At 57.8% G+C, this 27480-nt stretch overlaps 1 protein-coding gene across 2 annotated transcripts in view; it reads right to left on the bottom strand.

Annotated features, from left to right (window-relative positions):
• Positions 1–27480, bottom strand: part of CARS (cysteinyl-tRNA synthetase) — a 47708-nt gene that overhangs the window by 6168 nt on the left and 14060 nt on the right. For both annotated transcript variants that reach the window (XM_027868694.1, XM_027868693.1), the window contains 16 exons: positions 27194–27285; positions 26079–26167; positions 25559–25655; positions 24795–24893; positions 24084–24233; positions 23346–23486; positions 22508–22596; positions 18817–18938; positions 15932–16044; positions 15025–15153; positions 14655–14784; positions 13365–13468; positions 12380–12477; positions 11764–11953; positions 11139–11207; positions 8730–8811 (listed from right to left, as the gene is read on the bottom strand). In XM_027868694.1, the coding sequence (XP_027724495.1) occupies positions 8730–8811; positions 11139–11207; positions 11764–11953; positions 12380–12477; positions 13365–13468; positions 14655–14784; positions 15025–15153; positions 15932–16044; positions 18817–18938; positions 22508–22596; positions 23346–23486; positions 24084–24233; positions 24795–24893; positions 25559–25655; positions 26079–26167; positions 27194–27285 (1794 nt within the window). The remainder of the gene's footprint in view (positions 1–8729; positions 8812–11138; positions 11208–11763; positions 11954–12379; positions 12478–13364; positions 13469–14654; positions 14785–15024; positions 15154–15931; positions 16045–18816; positions 18939–22507; positions 22597–23345; positions 23487–24083; positions 24234–24794; positions 24894–25558; positions 25656–26078; positions 26168–27193; positions 27286–27480) is intronic.

Raw genomic sequence — 27480 nt, forward strand, 5'->3', positions numbered from 1 at the left:
TTCCCTTTCTCCTCCTTCCCTCTCTTTCTTTCCTTGCTTCCTTCCCTTCTTTCTTTCCTTCCTTCCCTTTATCTTTCTTTCCTTCCTCCCTCCCTTCTTCCTTCCCTCTCTCCCTTCCTTCCTTCCTCCTTCTCTCTTTTCTTTCCTTCCTTCCTCCCTCCCTCCCTCCTTTCTTCCTTCCTCTTTCCTCCCTTTCTTCTTCCTTCCCTCTCTCCTTTCTTTCCTCCCCCCCCCCCTCCTTCCTTCTCCAAGGGCAGGACATCACTGCCCCTCTGCTGCTTTTCTAACCCACACATCAGGGTACACTTGTCGCTCCCAGGCACCCAGCTGCTGGCTCAGGACACACTGAGAACACCCCTGCTCTTCTGGCCTGCCTGCAGAGGCGAGGTCATGTTCTTTCGGCCATCTGGGGCCAGGAGAAGAGGGCAGCAGAAATTTCCGTCCTCTGAGGATGGACTGTAGTTCTGGGAAGAGCTCAAAGTCCCAAAGAACCGAGTCTGGTGAACAGGGTGGGAGAGTAACCTCTCTACTCTTGTCACAGAAAAAAAATGTCAATCACCCCCCCACCCCAGGCAGAGAGGGAAACTGAGGCAGGGAGTGGCCCAAGTGCTGCCGCCCTGCTGGGCGCTCTCCCAGGGCTCGCCCATTTGATCCTCCCCATGTCTCCATGAGGAAGGGGCAGGATCCCAAACTCCATCACATGAGACAAAAGGCAGAGCTGCACCTCTCACTCCTTTCTCTCCCTCGTCTCTCATCACCTGTGGGCTCAGTTTTGACAGCGCCTTGTACACACATCATCTCCTCTCTGTTCCCAACACAATCACCCTCTTAGAGGCAAGCCACTCTATTCCGCTGCCTGGGCCGCTGCGATGGCATCCTCACGTGGCCTGCCTCAGAGTGTCTACCTGACCCATCAGGCACAGATCAGATCACATCCCACATCCTTTGTCGATGTCCTCCTGCCTCACCGTGGCTACTCTGCCTGGCGCTCCAGACCGTGCCACAGCCCAAGAACGCCGCACTTGGAACCACCCTGAGCTCTGAGCCTTGTAAATGCACCTCTCTGCCTTGGGTCACTCACACAATATGCCTACAAGTCCCTCCTCTCCCTTTCCCCAGGAGAAGGCAAGCTCCCTGAGGGCAGGCCCAGTTTGTTTTCTCTGCTCTGCCAGTGCCCAGCACTGGGCTGCACACACTAGGTGGTTAATGACTTTAGTGGAAAGGCCTTTTCATTGGCTGAGTTACTCCAACCTATTTTTTTTCCTCAACCTATTCTTTAATGCCCAATTCAACTGCCACCACCAGGAGGAAGCCTTCCCAGACTTCTCAGGTCTACATAATAAGCCCCTGGACACTTCTCTGATGCAGGCAGACAGCACTCCATTAGATCCTACATCCCAAGAAGGCAGGCATTTTGGCCGAGCTAAACTGTGGTCCGCTACCAGTGCTCACAATGGGAGCCTGCCCAGAGTAACATGCGAGTGACCTGAAGATGCCCCAGTGGCCCCAGGCCCTCCAGGCCGTGACGGCTCCTCGGAGCCAGACTTAGCGTGGCTTTGGCTCCAGGCCCTCCCCTGCTTACACAGACTGCCTGGGGACGTGCAGTCGAGATCACTCTGCCAAAGCACTGGAGCTTTCCTGCCCATTGTGACCCAAGCAGCATTGGGAGAAGAGCCCACGAGCGCCCAGACAAGGAGACGGACAGAAGGCGCAGGGAGCTGGGAACCCTAACCCTAACCGTGCTCCTCCTGCCGACTGTCCGGGAAGCCGCCCAGGCACGGCTTCAGCCCTGAGCATCACACTTTACAAAGGTCAGGCAGGAGGCAGAGTGTCCAGAGGAGACGCCCAGGATGGGGAAGGACCGGAGAAGGCAGCTGGGGATGAGAAAACTCGGGGCCACAACAGAGCAGCGGTCCGGCGGAAGGGGCTGGCCTGGTTCTGTCTGGCCCCCGCGGGCAGAGCCAGGAGTTTCCAAGAGGCCCTTTTCAATCTGAGCTCAGGGTCCAAAAGAACTTCTTACCATTTAGAACGGATAGAGGAGAGGGCTTCAGACAGGAGCCAGCCGACAGCTTCTTGGAATGGGGTTGGGGGGAATCTTTTTTCAGCTGTGGGTTCAGTGGGATGTCTTTGAGGCCTGAGGCCAGCTCTGAGAATCCACGAGATCTGGTTTCAAGAACACTTCCAGCTCTCTTGAATGACTTTGGAGATTTTGCTGGTTATTTTTATCTCTCCCTAAAGAAGCTTCTCCAAACTGCTGAGAAGAGGACAAAGAGGCGAGACCGAATCCCCAGGGTCCACAGGAAGAGTGGCTCGAACCCCCTGGCCTCGGGGTCTCCAGGAGGCAACCCAGGACGAATGGTGAGCCCGCTAGACGCTGGCGGTGTGGACCGAAGGGAGCCTGTCCCTGGCCTCAGGGGAGGAAGGCAGAGATAAACAAGCACAAACTCACAGGCCAAGAATGGTCAGCAGATGAGAAAAGACTTGTGTTGTGAAGGGAGAGGGGAGGAGAGGGTTCCAGACACAGGGGCCGCTCCTTTGGGCAAAGGCAGCAGGCAGGCAAGACAAGAATCAGCCAAGAGCCCATTTCACAGGAGTGGAGACTGAGCAGAGGGGAGTCTATGAAATGAGTCTTGAAGGACAGCATTCAACGCCAGAGTCTTTTCGGGGGGCAGGGCGGCAGTAATGACACGATCAGAACCACGTTCTGAGAAAGGACTGGAAGAGGGGAGACCAAGGAGGAAAGAGGTGCGAGCCCCCGCCCTCGGCAGAAGGAAGGAGCCTGGGCAGCAGAGTGGCGGGGGGGGGGCCCGATGAAGACGGCACCAAGGCTGGCACGTGGGCAAGCGGAAGGACGACAGTGCCCCCGGCCAGAGGGAACGAGAACGAGCGTGGTCTAGTGAGGGGCCGACCTGGAGATGCCTGGGGGACGCCCACACGGAACCGTCCAGCAGACAGGTGGTGACGCGGGACCGCTGCTCAGGAGACACAGCAGGACACGAGATCGCGAGCTGCGCAGATTCAGAGAATCCGCCTCAAGCGTGCCTGACCTGCAGTAGAGCCTTCCCAGTTCACGTCGTCTGATCAGCCACAGGGGGGCGTCACTTTGGTCCTCAAGAAGGTTTGGTGGTCGTCGGCACACGCCCATAGGATCCCATGACATGATCAAGGGGCACAGGGAAGGGGAGATCCCAGAACAGAGGCCTGGGGGACTCAAGAATCAGCCTCTGCAGGCTCAAAGAGAAACCGTCCGAGCGAGAAGATGAAGCGCAATTGAACGGGGCTGGCGTGGATGCCCAGGAAACACACCGCCCCTCCCGTCTGAGGTGGGGGATAAAGCCGGCCGACACACGGCCCAGTCCTGGGAAGGATGGAGCCGTAATGGCCACGGGACAGGGAGAAGGCCAGAACGCCCTCCTCTGCCCAGCCCATCAGCCAGGCAGCCAGTCACCAAGCACCTAGTACGTGCCAGGCAGATGCCTGCCCTTGTGGAGATGATGCTCTACTGGAAAAGCCTCTGCTGGGAAAGAAGAGAAATGATCCCCGCAAACAGGCCAGAGCAGCCAGACCCCGGGGGCCCAAAGGAAGAGACCCCGGAAAACGGGCGCTGCCCGGATTCTGAAAGCAGAGAATGAGACGAGGCGGCCGACGACGGGCCGGCCTGATGCCGAGTGCTGGTGGGAGTCCAGCATTTAGGTACAGGAGGGCTCAGCCTGGGCCGCCTGTCCCTGAGGAGGTGTCCTTTCCCCTTCCCTGCCCCCTGTGCTCCTGTGACCCTGGCGCTCCTCAGGCCCCCTAAGCTAGCACACAGCACCGACCGGCTTCGCGGGGAGACGGAGGACCAGCAGGCCTTCCTGGCTGTGCTTGGCAGAGGCTGGCGGCAGGCAGAAGGCTCCTGGCCGACATTCGGGACCAAGTGATCAGCTTAGCTCCTGGGCTGTTCCAGAAGTTTCTCTGACACTGCAAAGACTCCCAGCACTCAGGCTCATTCAAGGGCCACTTAAAGTCTTCCTTCAGGACCAATTCCATTAATAATTCAAACTCGTTTGAGAGACCAAGATGCAGGCCAAAACTGTACATCCTTTTCCAAGGGAAGGTTAATGGAATATTTTGCCCGCAGCGAAAAACAAACAAACCAAAAAACCCCAACCAAATCTGCATGCAGAGCAGCTTCCTCCACCAGCCCTGTTTTACTGAAATAGCCACTGGCCAGGGCAGACAAAACAAGGCTAGGCTAGGCTATACTAGCTCAGGCCAGGCCAGGCCAGAATAGGCCAGGCTAAACCAGGCTAGGCCAGGCCAGAATGGGCCATGGTAGGCCAGGCTAGGATGGGCTATACTAATTCAGACCAGACCAGGCTAGGCCAGGCCAGGCTAGGCCAGAAGGGGCCAGACTAGACTAGGCCAGACCAGGCTAGGATGGGCTATACTAAGTCTGAAGTGAGGTGGGAGGGGACCAGATGTTTTTTCATCCCAAAGGAATAGGAAGCCACTGCAGGCTTTTTTAGCAGGAGAGTGAGTGGTCAGACCAGTGTCTTAGGGTGACCAGGGGAAGGGCTATCACAGTGGTACCTCTGAGGTCCCCAAGGGCATGATGACCATAGGGGGGTGACTAGGAAGAGAGAGAGGAGGGAAAATAGGAGAGAAGTTACAGGGGACAAAGTGCCAGGGGGAAAGTGGGCAACAGGGCAACTTCTGGTGGTGGTCCAGAGGAAGGGGCGGGTGAGGGGCCAAGACCGCCAGTTCAGTTTGTTACATCGCCAGCTGTATACGCCTTGCTAACTCTCCTGTAGTCCGGCTTGGCCCTTCCTCACAAACACCAAAGGAACCCAGGAATCCTACACTCCGGTCTAGTGTGCCAGTGCGGGGCAGCCCCCAGAGCCCCCATCTGGCTCTCACCCGCCTGCCTGGTCCCGGCCGGTGTCCCCCCTCGGCTCCGTCCTGACCCCTCAGCAGCTCTCGTGGACTCAAGTGTCCTCTCCATCGACACGACTCCCAGAGCTGTGCCCGGCCCTCCTCTCCCCCGAGCACCTGAACTGGATGTGGTGGAGGCATCGCAAACTCGACACGTCCAAACAGAAGCCAAGATCTTTCCCCTCCAGACCCGGGCTCCCCCACACTGCACTCTCCCCACCAAGGTCACGCATGAAGAGCCTGCCCGTTCCCTGGGTCCGCCATATCTAAGCGGGCCGCTCGGTCCTGCCGGCGGCTGCCACGTTGTCTCGTCCCTCTCTCTCCGCCCAGCGCCTGTCACCTTGGGCCTTGCCCTCCGCTGGAGCCTCTCTCTCTCCACACAGCTGCCCGGGCCACATTGCTGAAATGCGTGCCCAGCACTCTCTGCTCAGGCACTCCCCCAGCTGACCTTTCCGGCCTCATTGGACAGTGCTGCCCGAGAAGAGTCTATGGGCCAGGCCAACCAGACCGCCTCCTGCCCATTCCTGCAGCAATTCTCAGACTCAGTCAGTCTTCGGAATCTCAACCACTTTCATTTTTTTTTGTGTGCTTTTTTGGTGAGGCAATCGGGGTTAAGTGACTTGCCCAGGGTCACACAGCTAGTAAGTGTCAAGTGTTTGGTCTGAGGCCGGATTTGAACTCAGGTCCTCCTGACTCCAGGGCCGGTGCTCTATCCACTGCGCCACCTGGTGGCCCCTCAACCACTTAGGTGTTTTCAATCGAACAAGGGAGGTGGTACTTTAAGGATCCATCTCTTTTTTAAATTTTACAAGAAAAAATACTTTTTTAAAATGTAAGGCTTCTCTTATTAAAAGATGCCTGTAGACCTGCACGGAATGGTTTGGCCTCCTGTTTCCGTCCAATTCAGTGGTCCTGAACACGTGGATTCATTCACAATTTTCCCCATGGCCTCAGTCAAGATAGCCGCTGCATGCCCAGTCAGCGCCCGCCATGATGGTGAGCCATTCACGCTACCAGTGAGCACGAGGTCCTGGAGCCTGCACTGGCCCAGCAGGGCGCGTCATATTGTAACAATCAGAACTCGAGAGAAAACTCAGTACTCGGAGTTCAGACTGCCTGATTCCGGGAGCGCCCTCCCTCCCGGGGGCCAGGACTGGGATGAATCTTCTCCCCCCCCACGGGGGACTACCGTGCAGCGTCAGAAAAGAGAGACTAAAAACCCAGGGCCTCGGCTCGCGCCTCGCTCACCCGGTGACTGCCCCGGCCTTGAGGCCCTCTAAGGTCCCTGACAAGAGATCGAATTTCCTGCAGGGGTTCCTCCGCATGTGAGAAAGGCCCAGCGTCTACTGCTCCAAAATACCTAGGCCCGTGCGCGAGAAACTGGGCGCTGGCCTCAAGCAAGTTGTAGGGCCCAGAAGGCCAACCAATCACGTGGGCAAATGCGAGCATCGAAGAGGAAGAAAAGTCGTGTGTGTGCGTGTGTGTGTGTCTATATGTGTGTCTGTCTGTGTGTGTGTGTGTCTGTGTGTGTCTGTGTGTGTGTCTGTCTGTGTGTATGTGTGTCTGTCTCTGTGTTTGTGTCTGTGTGTCTGTCTATGTGTCTGTGTGTGTGTCTGTCTGTGTGTATGTGTGTCTGTCTCTGTGTTTGTGTCTGTGTGTCTGTCTATGTGTCTGTGTGTGTGTTTGTGTCTGTGTGTATGTCTGTCTGTGTGTGTTTGTGTCTGTGTGTCTGTGTGTGTCTGTGTGTTTGTGTGTTTGTGTCTGTATGTGTGTGTCTGTGTGTCTGTGTCTGTGTGTCTGTGTCTCTGTGTGTGTCTGTGTCTGGGTGTGTTTTTGTGTCTATGTGTGTCTGTGTGTTTGTGTGTGTGTCTGTGTGTGTGTGTGTGTCTGCATGTGTGTCTGTGTGTGTGTTTGTGTCTGTGTGTCTGTGTGTGTGTGTATTTTTATCAAAACTGGTTGGAAGTTGGATTAGTCGGGGAAAATAGATTTAGACTCAAGACCTGCAAGAAGTGCTGACTCGTCCAGAATTTGGAGAGCTGAAAGGGCCCCCCCGCCCCACATTCCCCACTACCACACGCACCTCGCCCTGCTGGGGGGCCGCTCTGACCCTCGGAAGCCTTCCTGACCTCAAGCCCACATCTGCCTCTCTGTGATTTCCACCCACTTCAACACGCCCTCCCCTGCACACAGGAGCCCCGTTATCACGGCGGGTAAGGAAGCGGGCTCAACCTCCTTGTCGCCCATGACACTGGAGCCAAGCCCGCAGTTCCCATAGTCACTGCCTTGTCTGGACCATCTCCAGCTATTGGGAGGAGGCACGCGGAATGGAACACGGCACACTGCGCTGGGCACGGCAGGGAGCAGCCCCCCCACCCCCACCCCCGGTCCTGGCAGCCCTGGATCCCGTGAGCTTTTCGGCTATCAGATCCCACTATTGACTCACACTGTGCTTCAGGTCCACTCAAACCCCCAGATCTTTTTCAGATCTAACTACAGGCATCTAACCGTGCTTCCCCCTCCCCAGCTCACTCTTTCCCTAAGTCCCTGTCAAAACACACAGAACAAGAAAAGAGCGGCGCCTTCCTGTGTCCAGCAGTCATGCTGACTCCCTAGGCCAATGGCACCTGCTGGAACAACCAGGAAACACTCAGGAATTACAAACCTACCTCCCTCATTCGACTGAGAACACCGAAAGTGGTTGAGGGGCCACCAGGTGGCGCAGTGGATAGAGCACCGGCCCTGGAGTCAGGAGGACCTGAGTTCAAATCCAGCCTCAGACCAAACACTTGACACTTACTAGCTGTGTGGCCCTGGGCAAGTCACTTAACCCCGACTGCCTCACCAAAAAAGCACAAAAAAAAAAAATGACAGTGGCTGAGATTCTGAAGACTGCCTGAGTGACAGTTCATTTCACTCTTCTGTTGGGAAAGTGCGAAGGACCCTCAGCTCGGTCCTCTCCCCCTGCCCTCACCCGGGCAGACCTTTAGCACGGGAGTCAGACCCAGAACGGTATCAAACAACAGACCGCTGGCACCACTGAGAGGCCTCCGCCTTGGCCTCTCGGCCTCCAGCCTCTGCCGTCTCCAATCCCTGTCACCCGACCTTCCTCAGGGGCAGCTCAGACCCATCCACGTCCCCTCCCAGCCCACGCCCACCCCCCTTGGGCACTCAGGGTTTCCTGTGACCTCATGGTCAAACACAAACCCCTCAGTCTGGGCCTCTCGACTTTTCCAGCCTTGCTTATGCCACTGCCCTTCACATGCCCCACAGGCCACCCGATTGGCCTCCTCCCTACTCTTCCTACACAACACTCCAAGTCCTATTTATAGGCTTTTGCCCAAGCTGTGCCCTATACCTGAAATGCCCTCCTTCCTCGGAGGCTCATTGAGCTGGAAAGGCCCATTTTACAGATGAGCAAAGAGAGGCCTAGAGGGCTAAAGCTGCTTGCCTGTGGTGACACAGAGAAGCGTCTGAGGCAGGACCCGAAGCCTCTTCTGACTCGGCAGCTTCCTGGGCCCCTGGCTACGACAGTGTCTCCCCCAAGAGGACAGTGGCTCCTCGGGAGCAGGCAACCCCGATTTTTTGTTTCTGGCATACAACAGGCGCTCAGTAAATGCTCAGGGACTGCCTGGCTTGGCAAACCAGCCCTACAGCTAAGATTTTCATCCAGGACCAGGTCAACAATGATTGGAATAGAAACAATTCACTCTGAAATGTCCAGGGACACACACGCCAAAGGAGGAATTCCAAAAGCCTGGCCCTGGGACAGCAACCTTCCCTCCTCCCAGGGAGCCCCACCCGCCCCCCCCATCCCTTACCTTTCTTCTCCCGGGCAATTTTCCGCACCCCTTCTCTGAAGTCTGAGAGCACCTGTAGATAGGGCATCACCGTGGTCTCAAGCTGCAGGAGACAATGTCCAAAGAGTGGCAGAAGGAAGCGAGTAAGCATTTGCCGAACACCTACTGTGGCCCGGGCACTGTGCTACGCACTTTGCAAATATTACCCCTGTCTGACCCTCACAACTGCCTTAAGACAGAGATGCTGTTATGATCCTCACTTTACAGCCAAGGAAACTGAGGCACATACAAGTTAAATGACTCGCCCAGGGTGACCCAGCTGGTGAGAATCCCATGCCACATTTGAACTCAGGACCAACCTGGCTTTATGTTTTGTGACTCCCAGCCACCTAATTTAGCACAAACTATAGTGTTTCCTTCTTTACAGGGATCAGCAGGTTTAAAAACACTCCCTAGGAAAGACCCTGCATAGCCGGGCCTGGATTCTGGCAGGGCCCCTCGACCCTTCAGCCCGTGGCCTCCATTTTAAAAGCTCTGCAGGCCTGGTCCTGGCCAGAGCACAAGGGCAGGACCCTGGACAGTGCACTCTTGCCTTCAGCCCTGCTGGGTGACCTTCCCTAGGGGCCCAGGCCATCCTCAGAGCGATGGAGCAGCCAGCAGCCTTTGGGGGTTAGGCGGGCAGCCTGACAGCCTCCATCAGCCCTCCCCCCACCGCTGGCCCACGTTTCCTTCGGGTGCCCCTGGTGGGCCTGTGGCCACGGAGCCCCGGCCCAGCTCTAAAGGCAGTACTTGGCACTCGGAGGAGGGCGGTCCTTTCTCTAGAAGCTGCCAGACTGTCTCTTTACACTGAAGGCTCGAGAATCTCCCCAGGCTGACTTCGGTTCACCTGCAGCGACATCGAACCCAGGACTGTTCACGTCTGGGTTTGAGCCCCCCAGCTTCAGAGATTTCCCAGTCCTTTCTACAAAGGAGTCGGCCAAGGTGCCCTGGCTGCTGGAGCCTGGGCCCCAGGGCCGAGGGCCTATCTTTGCTGTCCAGTCAGGAAAGGCCTGTTCTTGGCGTCCTGGGAACCCCCGACGCTGATACCCGCGCCGAAGGCCGACTGGAACGTACGGAGCCCCTCTTAGGAGGCAACTCCCTCTCTGAGAAGCCACCGACCCCCCGCCGCCCAGCTGCCAGGGAGGGGTTCCTAATGCAGCAGCGCGCCCTCCCCCACCTCCCAGCTCCACAAACTCCAATAGCCCCCTCTTACTCTGGGGACAAAACATGGACTTGCCCATCAACACCGGGCTCCAGCCAAGCTCAGTGGCACCAACGCACATGTTCTCCCACACGCAGGCTACGTTCTAGTTAAACTAGCCTGCTGTTCTCCTGCCTCCGGGCCTTTACGCTGGCTGTCCCTGACGCCTGCGATGCACTCCCCCAGCCATCCCTCTCAGAGTTCCTAGCTTTCCTCAAAGCTCAGCTCTGCCGCAGCCCCCGGGAAGTGCCCTCCTCTTGAAAAGCCTTTGTGTGTTTCGTGTCTAATGGTCGCTGTGCGTGTCCTCCTCTCTGTAAAGGCACGGTCAGTCCAGCGGTGTGCCGGGGGCATGCTAGCTGAACCGAGATGCCCGTGGAGGAGGGACGCATGCTCCCGAGCTTTCTTCCCAACCAGGAGCAGACGGGGTACGAGGTGACCCTAATCACTCCCCCTGGGCTCATGTCCTGAGTCCCACGCTTTCTGGGGGTCCTTCTATGGTGCTCGGCATGACCGCCCCCTCCTTCGCCAGGAGCCTCGGAGGGGACACAGACCACACAGGCCTGCCGCCTGCCCCTCTGGACAGGCCCAGCTACGATGCACACCGTAGATGTCTGAGAAATGCTTGCTCTCCCAGGGAAGAGGGGTCGCCAAAAAGAGATTTTCTACCAAGGAACCGATCAGGAAGAAGCGCCCACAGCCCCAGCCACTCCAGGACTCCTGGGCACAGGACACAGCCGAGCAGGCCCCCCTTCTCCCTACGCTGAGGCCGCTGACTGGTCTAAATTCTCTTGACAAAATGCCTGCAAACTGGCAGTGCAGGAAGCCCCCGATTACGTCCTGCGACTGAAAAGCTTCGCTGGCTATCTAGAGTTTGCGGCCATTGGACTCCGGCACAGTTCTAAACGCTGAGGTTATGAATGAGCACCAAATTTTAAATCGATAATTTCTTTGGAAAGTGAAGGTCTGAAGTATATGATGGCTCCCAAAAATCTTGAAATGGCCATTTTCTAGGCAATTTCCTTCCCAGGCACGGGCGGAAGCCCACGTTCAGCCTCTGTGCCCAAGTCCTGTTTTCTCCCTCCTTTGGGATTCCTCCAGGTAAGCTGGGGATGAGACCCCCTCCCCAGACAAGACACCCGCAAACGTAAACCGCCTGGAGGGCAGGCCAGACAGACTCAGCTTCTACTCACGTTCAGGCTGGGCCCACTCCCACCGACCGGAAAGCCCAGCGTCTCTTCGCTTTCTATGGCACCAAAGATCTAGCGGGGGGACAAAGAAAACCACGATGTCACATTGAAAGCAGAGGGTGGCCAAGCTTGGGCTCCTTCTATGCCTGGCTTCCCAGCCTCCTTAGAGCACCTCAGATGGTACAGGGAAGCCTTGCCTGGGGCCTTCCTAAGAGTCTGGCCCAAGAAAGGCACCCACGGGATGGGCTCCAGCCTGGGCACCAGGAAGGGCCGGGTCTGGGGCTCTTGCCGTCCATCACTGACATTTCAGGTCCTCGGGGTCCCTTCCTCAAGGCAGGAGCCCGACCACAGACAGGTGCCAGCCTCGTGGCGCCTTCCTGGCTCCCAAAATGCCGTGTTACATCCCGACCCCTTAGCTTTGCTGAGGACAAAGCAGATCACAGACTGCAGGTGGAGGATCTGCCTTCTGTAGGCAATGACATCAGCGATATAATAAGTGGCCGGGGGGCCCCAGGGCTCCATGAGCAAGCCCCGCCCCCCCAGGCATGAGGCAAGAAAGGAGCTGCTTTCTGAACCTCCAGAAACCCCTCCCGGCAGCCCAGCCTCCACCCCACCGAAGGAGGCCCACCTTCAGCATGTGGGTGAGGTAAGCGCTGATGGTCGCCAGCAGGCCTCGATTGGGCAGTTGTCGGGCAGACTTCCGAGCCGCCATGTAGAGATTGCTCTGGCTGACCAGAGACCGCATCTCCTCTAGGACCGTGCGCGTGTCGATGTTATCACAGAGGGCCTCGTGAATCATTGCCTTCTTGGCATAAAAACTGGTGAGAAGGAAGGAGGGGTAACAGTTGGCAAATTGATGCCCCGTGGGTAGAGAAACGCGTCGATCCCACCTGGGAAATCCCTGGGCTACACCTTCCCTGGGGACCTCATCCTGGAGCGGGCCCGCAGGGACCCAAATGCTGACGGAAGCTGAACGGGAGGCCACGGGGCTGCCCAAGGACTGCCGGTCAGCTGGCGCGTGGCCACACAAGCAACAGACTAGCCCCGCCGTGGGGCCCCACTGTGCCGGAGAAGAAATGAGGAAGGGGCTGGCTGCGCGGAGGGCTCCAAGAGAGGGCAGGAGCTCAGCGCACCACCTCGGTTGGTCCACCAGACGAGGAGCCCCCCCACAGACGGCCAGTGCTCCCCTCCTGAAGCTCGCCCCAAACACTGAAAATCCCCAGAGCACGACGAAGGCTTCTCACGTGTTGTTCAGCTCGAGCTCCTGGGCTTCCCACTTCTCAAACTGACCCGTCACATCCGCTGGGGCACGAAGAACGTCTTTCACATTTAAGAAAAACTCCTGTGGGAAACAGTGAAAAACTCCCTTGTGGTTCAGCCAAACAGCGCCAGAAACCGCCCTTCTCTAAGGCCCCCAGGCTCTCCAGGCCATCTTCCCTTCAGGAACGGTCAGGAACAAGGACAGAGGCCTCGGAAAAAGGAGATGGGCGATGAACCCTGCCTGCCCACCCTCGAGTGGGAGGGGCGCGTCTGTGGCCCACCCAAGGCCTCCGAGCCCAGCCAGAGGGAACAGGAAGGAGGGCCCTCGGCTGATGCCCAGGGAGACTTCTCGCTGGCGGGGCACATCGTGGGAGAAGCAATGCTTTATGGGCAAAGCTGTGTCTGATCACGTTGTGACCTTTGCCTTGTCCAAGCTCCCGAGCAAGGTGACCTCAAGCCACCTGACTGGAGAGGCTCCTCCGGGCACAAGGGGGTTTCTGCCCATGAGGACGCTCCTCCCCCAGCAGAGCAATGCTTAAATTTATGTAATGTCAAATTAACAAAGATCGCTTCCGGCAGACCCCCTCCTGAAACCCAAGGCGGTCTAAAGCTAGAAAATAAGAGATAATGTATTGGAACTAAGGCTCCTAAGCGGCTTTGTGCCCCAGGGGAGAGCGCGGGAGAAGCTGCCCCATCTGAGTCACCCTCTCAGCGCAGAAGAGGCGCACAGAGGATTTGGGGGAATGGCCAGCTTCTCAGGGCATCCCCACTTCAGGCTTCTGGCTCTGCTCGGAGCTGAGAAGGCACTGTCGAGAAAAATGCACGAGGTGCTAGGACCCTTCCCAGGTAAACTCCTGTGGGCAGCTGCTACCCTTGGGCTGGTTTCCTCCTGGACAGGAGGAAGGAGCTGCGCTTCCAAGTGAAATGCGCGCGGGTGGCCCATGGCAGGACAGCGGCGGGCACACTCACGTTCATAAATCTCTCGTACTGAATGGCAGACTCCATGGTGTTGCAGGAGTAATCGAGCGTATCCTTCCAAGAGTGCATCAGAAATGCCAACCGCAGCTGGCGTGCTGTAATGAGACACATCGGAATGGTGAAAAGACATTAGAATAACCCACTCGTTGGCATGAAAAAGCTGTGACGTGAAACTTGTGAATGTCAGTCCTAAATAGTGACGGAGCGCCAGTCGGGTGTGAGGGCCACAAGGGGCACCCCCCCCGCCCTCTGTGAGGGGAGTCAACACACACACACACACCCCCACACCCACGCACACCCACACCAAAGCACAGGCATGATCTGTACAAAACTGCCACAAGGTAATCTGAGGGGGATCGGGAAAGGCCGCGTGGAGATGGACGCTGGCGCCTGAGCCAGGTTCTGAAGGAAACAAGGGGTTCAAAGAAGCAGGTGACGGGGAGGAAGACGCAGGCATCTGGGACGGCCTAGGCAAAGGCACAGAGGTGGGAGATGGGCGGAATGTCATCTATTGGGAAGAGCAAAGGAGAATCTGCTGGGCCATGAAGCGTGGGGAGGCTGGGCCAGTGGAGGAAGGGCTTCAAAGACGTGACCAGCACTGAATCTTGGAGCTCAGAGACTAGGGAGACCCTGGAATTCCCTGACTATAGGAGTGACCTTAGGAAAATCCCTCTGACCATGGAGTGGAGGAAGGGCTGGAGGGGGAGAGATTCGGGGCAGGGAGATCCCCCTACCCCCAGCCCCAGCAGGCGACCGCAATAGTCCAGGCGTGAGGGGAGGACGCTGCCCCGGGGTGGGGCCGCGTGGCTCGAGAAGATGTGGTGGAGCCAGAAACTGAACGTGGGATAAGGGAGAGCGGCGAGGGGAGGGGAGGCCTGGGCTTCGAGTCTGGGCGACGGGACGACAGTATTAGGAACATGGGGAAGTGTGGAGTTTTAGGGATTCAGTGGTGGACATGTTGGGTCTACGCTGTCTGCGGGCTGTCCAACAGCGGCTGGTGATGCGGGAACGAAGAGAGATCTCTCAGGGGAGAGACGTGAGCTTGACGCAAGAAAGGATGGCTTAGCCCATGGAAGCTCGTGAGGTCCCCCAAAGGAGTGCAGCGAGGGATGCGCCATGGATAGAGCGCCCACAGAGGAGGCGAGAGGGGCGGTCGGGCAGGTCAGAGGGTCAGGAAAGCCCAGCAGGCAGAGATGAAAGAGGGGTGGGAGGGCTGAGGAGGGGCCGCCGGCTTTCCTGGCGCCATGTCCGTCTAGGAGGGAAGGGAAGGTCGGGCCTTACCCGAATGCTTCTTCAAGGCATCCTTGATGGTGATGAAGTTCTTTAAAGACTTTGACATTTTGCAGCCTGCGATGGTTAAGTGGCCCGTGTGAAGGAAGTATCTAACCCAGCAGTCATTTTCAAAGTATGCCTGCGACAGAAAGTCAAGGCTTAAAGACTTTGGGGAAAACAGATGTTTCTGAACCTCCCAGCCAGAGCCCGGCTAAGAAACAAGCGTGTCAGCTGCGCTCGCCCCGAGATCTGAACCAGGCTCTTCTGCCTCAGTGCTCTCCAGCCTCACGCATTTTAGGAGTGTCTCCTAAAATGTGAGTGTTTTCCAGGCAGCTCAGTGCATTGATGGCGCCAATGGCGGGGTTGGTTGGCTACTTACCTCTGACTGAGCCAGTTCATTGTCATGGTGGGGGAATCTAAGATCAAAGCCTCCACCGTGAATGTCCATCGAAGGTCCCAGAATGGTCCCGGCCATGGCAGAACACTCGATGTGCCAGCCTGGGCGGCCCTGCAGAGACACGGGCATTTGTTTCCAGTGACAAGACTCTGGGATGGCCTCCACGCCCCTGGCCTTGCTTTTCAAGCCCATCCCTTCACTTAGGGAGTTAACTAATCCAAGTTCAACCAGGCCTGCCTGGGACCAGCACTGGGGGTCAGGGAAGGAAACCTGGAGAGGAATCACCGGCACCAGGGCCCTGGCCTGGCCTGACCCAGGCACCCCAAGAGTTCCGTTAATCATCAACAATACTGTGTTGTTCATTCAGGTGTGCCTGACTCTCCATGACCCCATTTGGGGCTTTCTTGGGGAAGATTCTGGACAGGCTGCCATTTTCTTCTCTGGCCCATCTTACAGATGAGGAACCGAGACAAACAGGATTAAGGGACATGCCCAGGGTCACACATCTAGTAAGTGTCTGAAGCCAGATTTGAACTCAGAAAGATGAGTCTTCCTGACTCTATCCACTATGGCGCCACCTAGCTGCCCCAACGATACTGCATGTGCATGCATAATGGATATACTATTGACTGCCTTCTCAAGGGATGGGAGGGGGCAGGAAGGAGGGAGAGAAGTTGGAACTCAGAATTTAAAAGAAATGAATGTTAAATTTTTTTAACATATAATTGAGAAATTGCATATATATGTATGTGTGTGTGTGCGTGTGTGCATACCCACATACAGTATCTCAACCTGCTAAGGAGGGAGCACCTGCCTCCCCCCATGGGTACACGGTGTCTCTGACGGTAAGTACATTCCCCAGAGCAGGGAGCCAGGTGATGCATCTTACCTTTCCCCAAGGACATTCCCAGGACGGCTCCCCAGGCTTGGAAGCTTTCCAGAGAGCAAAATCATTTGGAGAGCGCTTCTCACTTAATCGATCTGCTGAAATACTCAAGTCTCCTGAGAATGCAGAAAAGCCATCGTTGCTTAAATGGGAAGTAATACAAAATCTGTGACTTCCTAACAGAGGAGGCACCTCCTTCATCAAACTGCAAAACTGCTTTCCAAGCACCTGGTTCAGGCCCTGCTTTTAACCTGAGTATGTGAGCAAACCCCATCTGGTAATGAAGTGAGTGTCAAGGTGGACAAATGTTATTTCTAACATCTGAACTGAGGGCACCTTACAATCGACTCCAGCCAGCCCCAGGGTAAGGTCTCCAGCAAGCTCTGGTTCACAATGTGCTTGTGGTTGTGGGGAACGGCCGAGGGGACACCGTGACCCCTTTGGGGTTGGGAGGAGAGGGGGGCGATGGGATTTTGGTGCCCAAGCTCACAGGGCACCCTACTAGGGACGTGACTCTCGGGTCCTTGTTGAACGTGGCACAGGGGAAGCAAGTAAGGTGATAAACGGGGGCAGGGAGGGGGTGGCTGGTCAGTACACTCCAGTGTCAGCGAGAAGGGTCTACGAGATGCAAGGGCCATCCTCTGTCGCTCAGCGGGTCACAAAGAGAGAGCATCACGGACACAGGCCCGTAACCAATGGGCCAGCCTTGACCTAGTAACTCACTCACCTTCCCAAAGGGCTAATCCGAGAGCTCTAGAAAAGAAACGGGACACGTCCAGTGCTTTCACCAACACCAGGAAAGTGGTGCAGAGAGGCTGGCCACAGACAAGGTCAGCACCAAGTGGGCAGTCACTGAGCCCACGTCCATCTACGCTGTTTAACATGAAACTCAAATTCATGGCTCTCAGAGGGACAGAAAAGGCCATCTCCCTAGACTGTGTGAAGGGACTGCTGAGATCCAACCAGTTTCTAAAGGATCAACTGAGGAATCCCACAGACATGTGTTAGGAACCATACAGAGATAAAAACCTGCCCTCAGGGAGCTTCCACAGGAAAGCCAACTCAAAGGCTCCCAAGAAGAGAAGGCCACCACCTACCCCAGCCAAGCACTATTGACACGGTCCCAGTGGCGCCCTCGTGTGGCGGTCAGCGGTAACAGGGCAGGTCTGCCTAGCCAGGGCAGCCCAGGAAGGCGGGGCTGGAGGAATCCCTGGGAGCTCCCCGGTCAATCACACCACGCCCACCACACCCAAGGTGGTCAAAGACAAAAGAAGGGCAGGAGGGTCAGCTGGACAAGGCAGGCAGATGGGACTGTGGCCTCCGGCCTCCACTCCCCTGGCTCCCTGCCGCCTCTGGGATCAAGCATGAACTGCCCAGTTTGACTCGCAACACCCTGGACAGCCCGCCTTTCCAGCCACAATGGACACTGCCGCACTCTGTGCTCCAGACCGAGGGGCCTTCTCTCGTTCCTGCACTAACCCCTCCACATCTCCTGCCGCCATGCCTTTGTAATGGCCATCCCATTACAAGGTGTGCCTTGCACGCCTTCTCTCCTCCCTTCTGCCTCACGGAATTCCTTCCTTCCTTCAAGAGGCAGCTCAAACCTCACCTCTGCCAGATCCCATCCCCGAGAGTGCTAAGGCCTTCCCTCCCTCGTATTCATTCCGTACACAGACACCCTCTGAGGGAACGTAAGCTCCTCGAAGGCAGGGATCACTTCCTTCCTTGTATTTGTGACTCTAGTAAGTATTTCCTTAATAAATGCTTGTCGATGGTTTAGTAAAAAAGGGCCAATATAAGAGCTCCAAGAAGTAGGGGAAGGCTTTTACAAACTGAGGCAAAGAGAAGAGAGCAAAATTCATATGATTACTCTGAGAATGTCGAGGAAAACAGCCCTAAAAAGCAGCCAGACTCAGGTCAGATGCTGAGACCAACACTGTCAGCGGAGGGCAGGGGCAGGATGTAAAAAGCCTCCCTCCTCCTGCAAGGATGGGCCAGGCCTAGGCTGAGGAAGGTTCCAAGGTCGGGATAGACTGGGTACATGACTATGACGGCACAGCAGGGACACTGCCTTCCATCCCTGGAGGCGGCTGGCCTGTGCTGACTCACGTGACCAGGGAGCCAGGGAGAAGCAAGGGGCAGGACAGAGGAACACGGTGGGGAGCAGTCTCCCTGCAGCTCAGCTGTCAGACCCGAGGCGGGAGGCAGCGTGAGAAAGCCTGGGCTGAGGATCTCAGCCACACCCGCCTCACTTGGGGCACAGAAGAGCTTGGCCCCGCCCCGTGGGTCCCCGACAGGCAGAAAATGGACATTTCACGAGGCCCTCTTTTACAGATACCTTTGTCCCCGAGGAACCAGGGTCTGGCTGGCCCAGCCCCCCCTCCCGCTCCCGACTTCTTCACTAGCCTTCTGGCCCCGGCAGCAGGCGTGCTCAGCTCCACAGTGCAGGGGGGCACATTTGGGGTCACTGCCCCCACGAGGTACATGGCATTGCTCGGCCAGGCTGTTACGCCCCCACGCCGGGGCCTCAGGCTTCTGAGGAGGTCAGGGCTGCCCTTGCGCCTTCACCGCTGGGATTACGGTGGCTGTTCCAGGGACAGAGGTTTTGCCTGATGCCACCAGCAACCACAGCCCCCCTCGCAGTCAGGGAGCACACGCGGGCCACCCTCTAGGACACCGCCCAATCGGCCGCTTGTCCGGCCCATGCAGACCAAGGCTAAATGGCCAAGACAGAAGGCAGAGCTGAAAGGGGTCTTTCCAGCGCCTTCATCCTGCAGATGCCGGGGCGCTCCGGCGGCAATGCCCCCCCAGCACATGCAGGGGGCTCCAGGGTGCGAGGAGGCTCAGCCACCCTCCAACACCAGCCCCCGGGGGGACGGTCTTCTCACCTTCTCCCTCCTGGAGGGCCTTCTGATCCCCGACGGCTTCCGGCACCAGCTTGGCATAAGAGTGTCTCTCGCTAGAATCAAACTTCACTGTATCAAAATAGACAGAACCGTTGGACACGTAACTGGGAAGTAAAAGATAAAAAAAAAAAAAGAATTAGTCGGTCCTATCAAAACACAGCGGTAGGTGTCGTGACTCTGGAGTCAGGACCTGGGTTCAAATCCTGCCTCTAATGACCTTCTATCCAAATGACCTTGGGCAAGTCACTCCCCCCAGGCCTCAGCTTCCTCCTCTGTCAAAGGAGGCGGCTGGCTAGATGACCTCTACGTCCTCTCTCTGTGGAACATCAGCATGAAGCTGCTTGGGGCACAGCGAGTCCTCCAGAACACATTATGGGGACCTGGGACCGGAGCAGAGTGTCAGGGAATCTGCAGGGAGGGGCACAGCCTCCACATGATCTGCGTTCAGGCACAGCTCTTCGGCCTTGACAGACTTCTCTTGACCCTCCTCCTGGGGGCCAAACAAATTCCTAAAGTTAGCGGGTCTCAAGAGGCGGCCAACGGTCACTCCACAGGCCAAAAGCCTTGCGAGGCCTGCTATCAGGGTGGCACGGGAAACGGGATCTCGTGCCTTGAGATCTGGGCTGTGTCCGTGCGCTTCCTCTCTGGACTGCCCTCAGCTCAGATGCTGCGAGCCAGGCTGTTCAGCTTTCTCTGGGGGCTCGTTTGGGGTTTCTTTGAGTCCCCTGTGCCTTGTTTTGTTAATGTGGAGTTTGACATTTTTGTGAACATTTGTCCATTTCATTTGGATCGCCAGATTTATTGGCATATAATTGGGTGAAACGGTTCCTAATAACGTCTTTCATGTCTTCTTCTTTGATTTCTAGTTTTTCTCACTACATGTCCAATCTCTCATTCTGATTTCGTTTTTTTAACAGATGAAGACCTCCTCCTCAGTCCTCATGGGATCTGTGACCGGCACAGGTGAGTGACGGCTGCCAGGCAGCACCTGCTGTTCCCACCTCCTGCGCAAGGGTGAGCCCCCCGTCTGGGACCTGACCCTGGTCAGCCTCAGTCCTTTCACAGCCCACAGACGCCTGCCCAGTGCTCATCTCCAGTATCTCCAGCCCTCTGTCTCCCTATCCTGACCTAAGCTGACCTCCCTGTGGTTTCTCCTTGGATTTCTGCATCAGGACATGGTCTGGGGGTGTCATCGAGCTAACTGCACCGCTTCCCCGTGATTCGCCACCTCGGGCTCACTTCCTGAGGATGACTTCCTCCTATCGCTGCTGAGGGCACTGCCCGCCCTGCCACCGCCCAGGTTTGCTGCCAGGGTGTCATCCTTGACGCTTACTCTCAGCCACCCCACAGCCCTAATCCATCACCAAACCCTGCCGTTCCTATCTTCACACCACCCCTCGTATACGGTCCCTTCTCTTCACTCACACAGCCACGATCTTGGCTCTGGCCCTCATCACCTCCTGCCCTGACTGCTGTAAAAGCCTCAAGGCTCTCCCCATGCTAACCCATCCTCCACAAAGCCACCAAAGCGCGGGTCGGACCAAGCCACTCCCAACCAGCGGCAGGATGCCCTCGCAATCTCTCTGGGCGGCCTTTCTGGCTTCTCACCACCTGGCCCCTTGGGCCTCTCCACACACGCTAGGAACACACCATCTTCCGTTCCTGTGCCTGGGCAGTGGCTGGCCTCCAGACTCAGCTCTCAGTCCCGTCCCTCCGCAGGAGGCCCATCCCACTGTGATGACCTTGGATCTTTGCATGTACCTCGTGCGCGCTGATGTAGGTAAGCGATGCAGCCCCTATCAGAGCACACGGCTTGCTTGCCTTTTGTCTCTTCACCCCGACACTTAGCCCAGAGCTGACACGCAGCAGGAGCTTAATAAATGTTGAAGCGATCGCCTGGTCAAGGAGGAAGCCTGGGGAGGATGTGCGGGAGCCCAGCCCCAGGTCCAGCCTGGCCTGGAGCACCATTATTTGCACAGGTTGCAGCTCCCCACTGGGCTGTGAGCTGCACGTGCCCGGAACCCAGAGCGTCCACACTGTCCACATGCCCCGAGAATGCACGGTGGACCTCATGTGCAGGAGCACAATGCCACCACAAGGGGGCGCACAAGCGTTGCCTTTTACAGTGCTCTGGTCATGGACCGGCCAGCCCACCCTGATGAGCTCCCCGACATTGCCGGGGATTCCCTAAGTCCCGGAACGTCGGGAGGTCGGAGGGCTGGGCTGGAGCTTGGCTAACTTCCCTTCCTGGTCAAGCACAAACTCCCACAACCCCGGTCACTTAAGAGAGAGCCCCGGGCCCTGGGCACCGGACGGCACCAGCTGCGGCTCATCTGGGAATGCTTCCCATGGGAAGCACCATCAACTTCTGAGTCACTCAAGAGAGCGTCTGATGCACACGAAAAGTAAGTGACTCACGTTCTCCGTACAGACCCCGTGAGCCCCCACGTCCCAGAAGGGAAGACCGAGGCTGGCCGAGGCTCCACCCCACCCCCTAGTCCCCTTGGCTTCCTTCCCGTCACAGCTCACAGGCCACCTTCTGCGGCCCCCAGTGCTAGGGCCTTCCACCTACTCTATCTGCACGCCCCTCGTCAGCCCCGTGTTCCCCCCCGCGGCGCTGGGGGCTCTTTGAAAGCAAGGGCTGCGGTTATGTCTTTCTTTGTGTCTTCCACACGTGACTGCAAGTCCAAGGCTCTTTCCCAGAATGACCCGTGGGGCCCCCAGACCAGCTGTCGGGGCGACGGGGGTGGGGGTGGGGGGGCGGCTTCTATTTCACTTAGTGAAACTAAAGGCTAAGTCACTCCAAGAGTGCAGGAACCATGGCTCACTGCATGCTGGGCATCACCGGAGAGGAACAAGCCACGGCAGGCAGCCCCCCACCCTGGGAGAGCGCGGGGAAGTTGCCTGCAGGCCCCGTCGAGGCAGGGAGGCTCAGAGGCCTGGGCACCGGGCTGGAGTGACCACACGCTCCCCCCGCGAGCCGCCCCGGCTGCTGGGACGATGAAGCCGTGCCACTCGGCCACGGTGACCGCGCCTCTACACTATGCGATCAGCGACGCCACCCGTGACATTCCGCCACGGCCTCCTGGGGACGCCCAGGCCTCTCTCCTGGCCCTCTTCTACTCTGCCTCGCCACGATCGCACCTACGTCGTGAGCCCCCACCAGGCGAGCATGCATGTATTAAGTGCCCACTACGTGTGAGACCCTCACTGCGCCACAGGTTCCAACAGCATTTCCAAACGCGGTAAAGCCAGCTGGCATCTCGGTCCATCGCCCGGCACCCGCTGGATCCCTCTGGGACGAGCCGCAGGCATCTCAGACTCGGGATGTCTGACACAGAGCTCGGCATCTTCCCCTGAAGCCCGCCCGTCCTCCAGACTGCACCAGGGTCCATCCCACACGTCCCACAATCAGCCACGTGCCCAGACTCCTCCCCTCGGGCCCCCTCCCATCCTCTCCGCCCAGACACGACCGAGGTCAAACACGACGGCCTCTTCCCTGGCTTCCCCGCTTCCAGGCTCTCTCCCTTCCCACTCTGCCCTCCCCATGGCTGCCGAAGGAAGCTTTCTAACGTCTGGATGAGGGACGTGAACCGAGGGCCAGAGGGCCCTCGGGATCACGGAGCCCTTCACCTAGATGGGGCCTCGCGCTCAGGCCGGCTCGGCCGCTCACCCGTAGCCGTTGTCCACAATCTTCTGAACGAAGCGCACGATCTCAGGCACGTATTCACTGACGCGAGTTAAGACGTCCGGAGGGAGCACCTGCGGGCGACGAGAAACGAGATGGGGATGGGCCAGACGCATCGGGGGGACGAGTCCCCGGGAGGCCCCCACGTCCCTGCACGGCACAGACACAGACACAGACAAAAACCCTCAGTTTCATGTGGCGGCTGTACAGTCGTTTCAGCCACATCGAACTCATGACCCCATTTAGGGTTTTCTGAGCAGAGACACTGGAGGGGTTTGCCATTTCCTTCTCCAGTTTATTTTACAGGTGAGGAAACTGAGGCAAACGGGGTGAAGTGACTTGCCCGGGATCACACAGCTAGTATGTGTCTGAGGTTGGATTTGAACTCGGGTCTTCCTGACTCCAGGCCCAGCGCTCTATCCACTGTGCCGCCTAGCTGCCCTACGGCCTACAGCCTATGTCTATGACAGCAGAATAAAAGAAAAAATGGAAAAATGGGTTGAGCATCCCCATTCTGAACAAAATGAAACTGAGTCACACACAAAGAGGTGAAGAGATTGCCCTGTCTTCAGCGGTCTTTCCACTAACCTGCGTGGCTTCTACGACACTCTATGCACAGAGAGGCAGCCAGGGGTGCCACAGTGCCTGGAGCGCCAGGTCCCTCTACAATCCCACCTTCTCCAGGAAGCCCTCCTGGGTTCCTCCCTAATGTCCAGAGCAGTTGGCACATTGCCTCCCTCACTAGGATGGGAGCTCCCGCAGGGCATGGGCGGGCCTGGCACTCGCACTAACTGACAGATAGGCGCGCACCGCCCAGACTCACGTTCAGGGCCTCCATGTCCTTGTGGAAGTCCGCCTCCCAGAACTGCGGGAGCTCCGAGAAGATGGAGTTGTCCGTCACCTGGGAGCCCAGCCGGGAATCGAGCCAGTCAGAAAGCAGGTCCTTGGCCTTCTCCAACAGCGCCTGAGGGGAGCGAGCGGAGGGCCAGTGACCAGTGCGCTCCGTCTGCCTGCGTCAGCTTCCCTGAGCTATCACGTTCAGAGTCAACCACCGACTGCTCTGAGTGTGCATGGGGTACACGGGGAGGGGGCCTCCATCTCAGGAATCTGCACCCAAGACCCCAGCACGGTGGCCACGCACAAAGCCTGTGGCCTAGAACGGGCCCAGGAGCATCCACAACCCCAGGAACAAAGGGACAGGAGTGGGAGGAGAAGGGATCCCCACAGAGGAGAGGTAAGATCCCCACTCGGGCAGAAGGTAAAAAAGGAGTGAGCCCCAGGCGCTGGGTATGGCCTGGGCAAAGGTGTGGAGATGGGAGATGGGTGTAGAGGACAGGGAGCAGCAAGGCCGTGGTGGGGTTAGAGGGCGGTGCCCAGAACATAGTAGGTGCTTAATCACCGTGTGCTGACTCCTGACTAGGGTGGGGGGTGGGTGCTAAGCCTGGAAAGGCAAGTCAAGCCTGCTGACAAAGTGTCCAAGAGGCAGTGACGGCCGGCGCCCAGCCCTGGGATGTCTGGGGACGGGGAGCGGAGTGGTCGGGGGGGGGCTCACGAGGCCCACCTCAGCACAGGCGTCCACCTCCTCTCCCGATGCGTTTCTTTGCACGAGTCTGGCCAGTGGCTCTACCGCCAGCTGCACGGCGTCCTGGATCCGTTCCAGCATCTGCTTTTTGTCAGGATCGGTGGTCGCGTTTAACTTGAGAGTAAAGGGCTGCCGCAGGAAAGGGGGAGAGACTGTCAGAAAAAGCCTGAGGCCCTCCCAAGGTTCCCAGCTAGCCTGGCCCGCAGAGACCCCTTCCTTCCTGCTTCCTTTCGCCAGAGAGATGGCGAGGGCTGGCCCTTGGACCTGACTGGGCTCCCAGGGCATGGTCTGACCCCTGCGTCACCCTCCCCTCCAGCTTCCCCAGATTTTAGGATGACTCAATGCTCGTGACACACGCTCCCAGGAAAGGGGGGGCTATCAGGGAACAGGGGCACCCCTATGCAGCCAAAGCAGAGAAGGAGGATGCTTCAGGCCCGAAGGGGCTGCAATCCACACTGGTGGAAGGACAAAACTCATCAGCAGTAGTGATGCTGCAGGAGTCTAAGGGGTCCCTCACCCCCTGGGGGGCACGAGGCTTCCTCAGGGCCCTGGGGAGAGAGAACCAGGCTGCTGCTGGCTTTCCCTGGGGGCTCCTCAGGCCTTCCCGGCAAACCTCTAAGTGGCCAGGACCTGCCAGGAAGCCTCCACACTCTATCCCCAGCGAGAAGTCTGCTATGAGCGGGCACAAACCTTCAGGGCGGTCGCCACGTCTTCGAGGAGCTGGGTCACGTGCGGCTTCTTTTCCCGGTACTGCTCAAAGAGGTGGTTCTGTCGTGCTCTCTTGATGATCTGTAGGCGGTGGGGAAGTTCACCCGGTGACCCAGAGCCGCGCTGGACGTCCCAGACTACGGACACCTTTCCTAATCCCTCTCCCACCAATTCCCTCAGGCTCGTTCTGTCCAGATCCCTGGTCTCCCCGGATGAGCAGAAACCACGTCGGTTTGTCTCTGCAACCCTGGTCCTTTGCACAATGCCTGGCACACAGCCGGCATTTAACAAGTGTGAAAGGAACATGGGTTTACAACCTCAGCTAGGTCCTGGAGCCCTCCTCGGCCCTAAACTGCATCACCTGTAAAATGGGGAGGTGGGATGGGGTCTCTCTCCCAGCCCTCCAAGCCGGGGGTGCCTCTCCAGCAGAGAACATAGCACAGCTCAGCAGGCAGCTGCCACCTCCTGCCTCTGTCCCCTACTCCCTACTGCATGACCTCGGACAGCTCACTTCACTCCCCTGGGCCTGGCCAGCTCCACCGGGGGATCCTGTGGCCCCACTCCCCTGCTCCATTCTGGGCTTCCTCTCACCCTCCTGTTCTGGCCCCCCTTCACTGAGGCCAGGAAGAGGTCCCCGTGCTTGGTCCCGAAGTGGGCACTGGGCACGGGTGCCCACGGTCCTTCCAATCGCCAGGATGACCACAACCTCCTCAAGGTCCCCTTGACTTCTCCGCTTCCTCACTTACCTTATCATCAATATCCGTAATGTTCATGCAGTAGAAGACATCGTATTTAAAATAATCCCGCAGCACTCGCCTCAGGATGTCAAATGAGATGTACGACCTACAAGCATTCAAGAGAGAGCAAAATCTTCCTCAAGCTGGACACCAAGCACACAGTCAGGACAGTTAAACTTGGCTGAGGTGTGGCGACCGCGGTCCAATGGCCTCCCAGCACCTGTGCCATGCGCATGGTGACTACGGCTCAGTGGCCTCCCAGCACACACCCATGCCTGCTTGTCACCATGACCATCTTCAGGTCTGACCTCTTACTAAGGCCCAGAGTCTGATGGGGGTGGGGGGTGGGCCCACAGGACCTTAAAGGTCAAAACCACAACCTCCAGGAGCTGCTCCTCCCGCCCCAGCGTCCTGTTGCTCTGCCAACCAGAGTAAGTTGCCCAAGCTCCCTCCAAGCTCCAGCCCTGGGTGGCTTTTAATCTGCATATACAGTAACCCCACTACCCAGACAGCTAGTGAAAGGCCCCACCTGGCGTGGCCCATGTGGGAGGCATCGTACACAGTCGGTCCACAGCAGTACCAGGTCACTCTCCTTCCTTGCTGCGGCACAAACTCATCCTAAGGAATGAAGAGATGGGGTCAGAAGGCACCTGAGGGCACCAGGGACAAGCCCCGAGGCCAGGCTCACGTGCAATGGGACAGGGGCCACTCAGCTTGATGGGGGAGTGACCCTCAAGTTGCCCAGGGAAGACGTATGCACAGGCCACTTCCCGTCAGCAGCCAGACACGGGGCCAGAAGCTTTGACTGCCCTGCCACGTGACCTGGCTGAGCTACAGCCAAGCCCACGCTGATCTCTAGGCTGCTGAAGAGCACCCGTCTGAGAGGAGGTACCACCGCGACCCGACCCAACCATGGCCAAAGGCCGCATCCGCAGACACCAGCCACAGGCCAGAGCCCTGGGCAGGGGAGGCCAGACGAGGAGGCCCAGGGGCCTTTGAAACCACCACCCTGGGGCTCAGTGTGCTCCCCCAGGTCACATGCCTTCCTGAGGACAGTCCTAAGGGAACGCCCTCCACCTCTCAGCTCCCAGCCCTTCCTGGCCAGTCGAGTATCCGAGCTCTCTCCTGGTGCAGGGGACTTTCCCCAGCCCCTTCCCAGCTGCTTATGCCTTCTCCGCTGACATCCCATCCGTCCCCTCTATACCTTTAGAAGGAGAGGCCCTTGGCAGCCGGCCTGTGTTTGCCTGTCTCTGTAGCCTCAGCTCTTGGCAAAGGGCCTGGATAAAGCCCTGGGCCCCGACTAATGAGTTTCTCCCTTTGGTCATTCAAATTCACCCAAGTCTAAGACGGCCCGGTGGCTGCTCCACCGGTACCCCCACCACCCACCCGGCCACGAGCTGGTGGCCGCAGAAGAATCCTGCACATGGCTGTGCCTGGTACATCCCTAGGTCATGGTTCCCATGCAGAAGAAAGCCCTGAAGGCATTTCATCCAGACTTCAGAAATTCTCTCCCAGACCACTGAGAGGGAGAGCCCGGGGGAAGCTGGGGGAGCCAGGGGAGGGGTCCTGCCAATCTTCTGCCTGGCTGAGGGGGCTCCAATGGGAAGAGCTGGGATGGGAGCTCCTCCCTGGGGACTCACTCACCTTGCTGCGGGTTAGGCTGTTGTACAGGCGCAGTTTACAGGGTTCAGATCCGGCTGGAGGAGACCACTGAGGCCGGGCGCGCCGGCCCTTACCTAGAAAGGAAGCGAGCAGCGTCAGCCCTCCTTTCAAGGCTCCTGGCCACCCGTCAGCGTTCAGGGGCTGGCCTCCTCCGGGGTTTTCAGGAAGGAAATCGACTTCTCTGCCGAAATACACGTGGAGATGAGGAGTCCTGCTCTGACTGGGCTTGTTCACGGCCTGAAGGCTGGGCCCTTACACTCCCAGCAGGC

This window comes from Vombatus ursinus, unplaced genomic scaffold, assembly GCF_900497805.2.
Source record: "Vombatus ursinus unplaced genomic scaffold, bare-nosed wombat genome assembly UNPS02014790.1, whole genome shotgun sequence".
Taxonomy (NCBI): Eukaryota; Metazoa; Chordata; class Mammalia; order Diprotodontia; family Vombatidae; genus Vombatus; species Vombatus ursinus.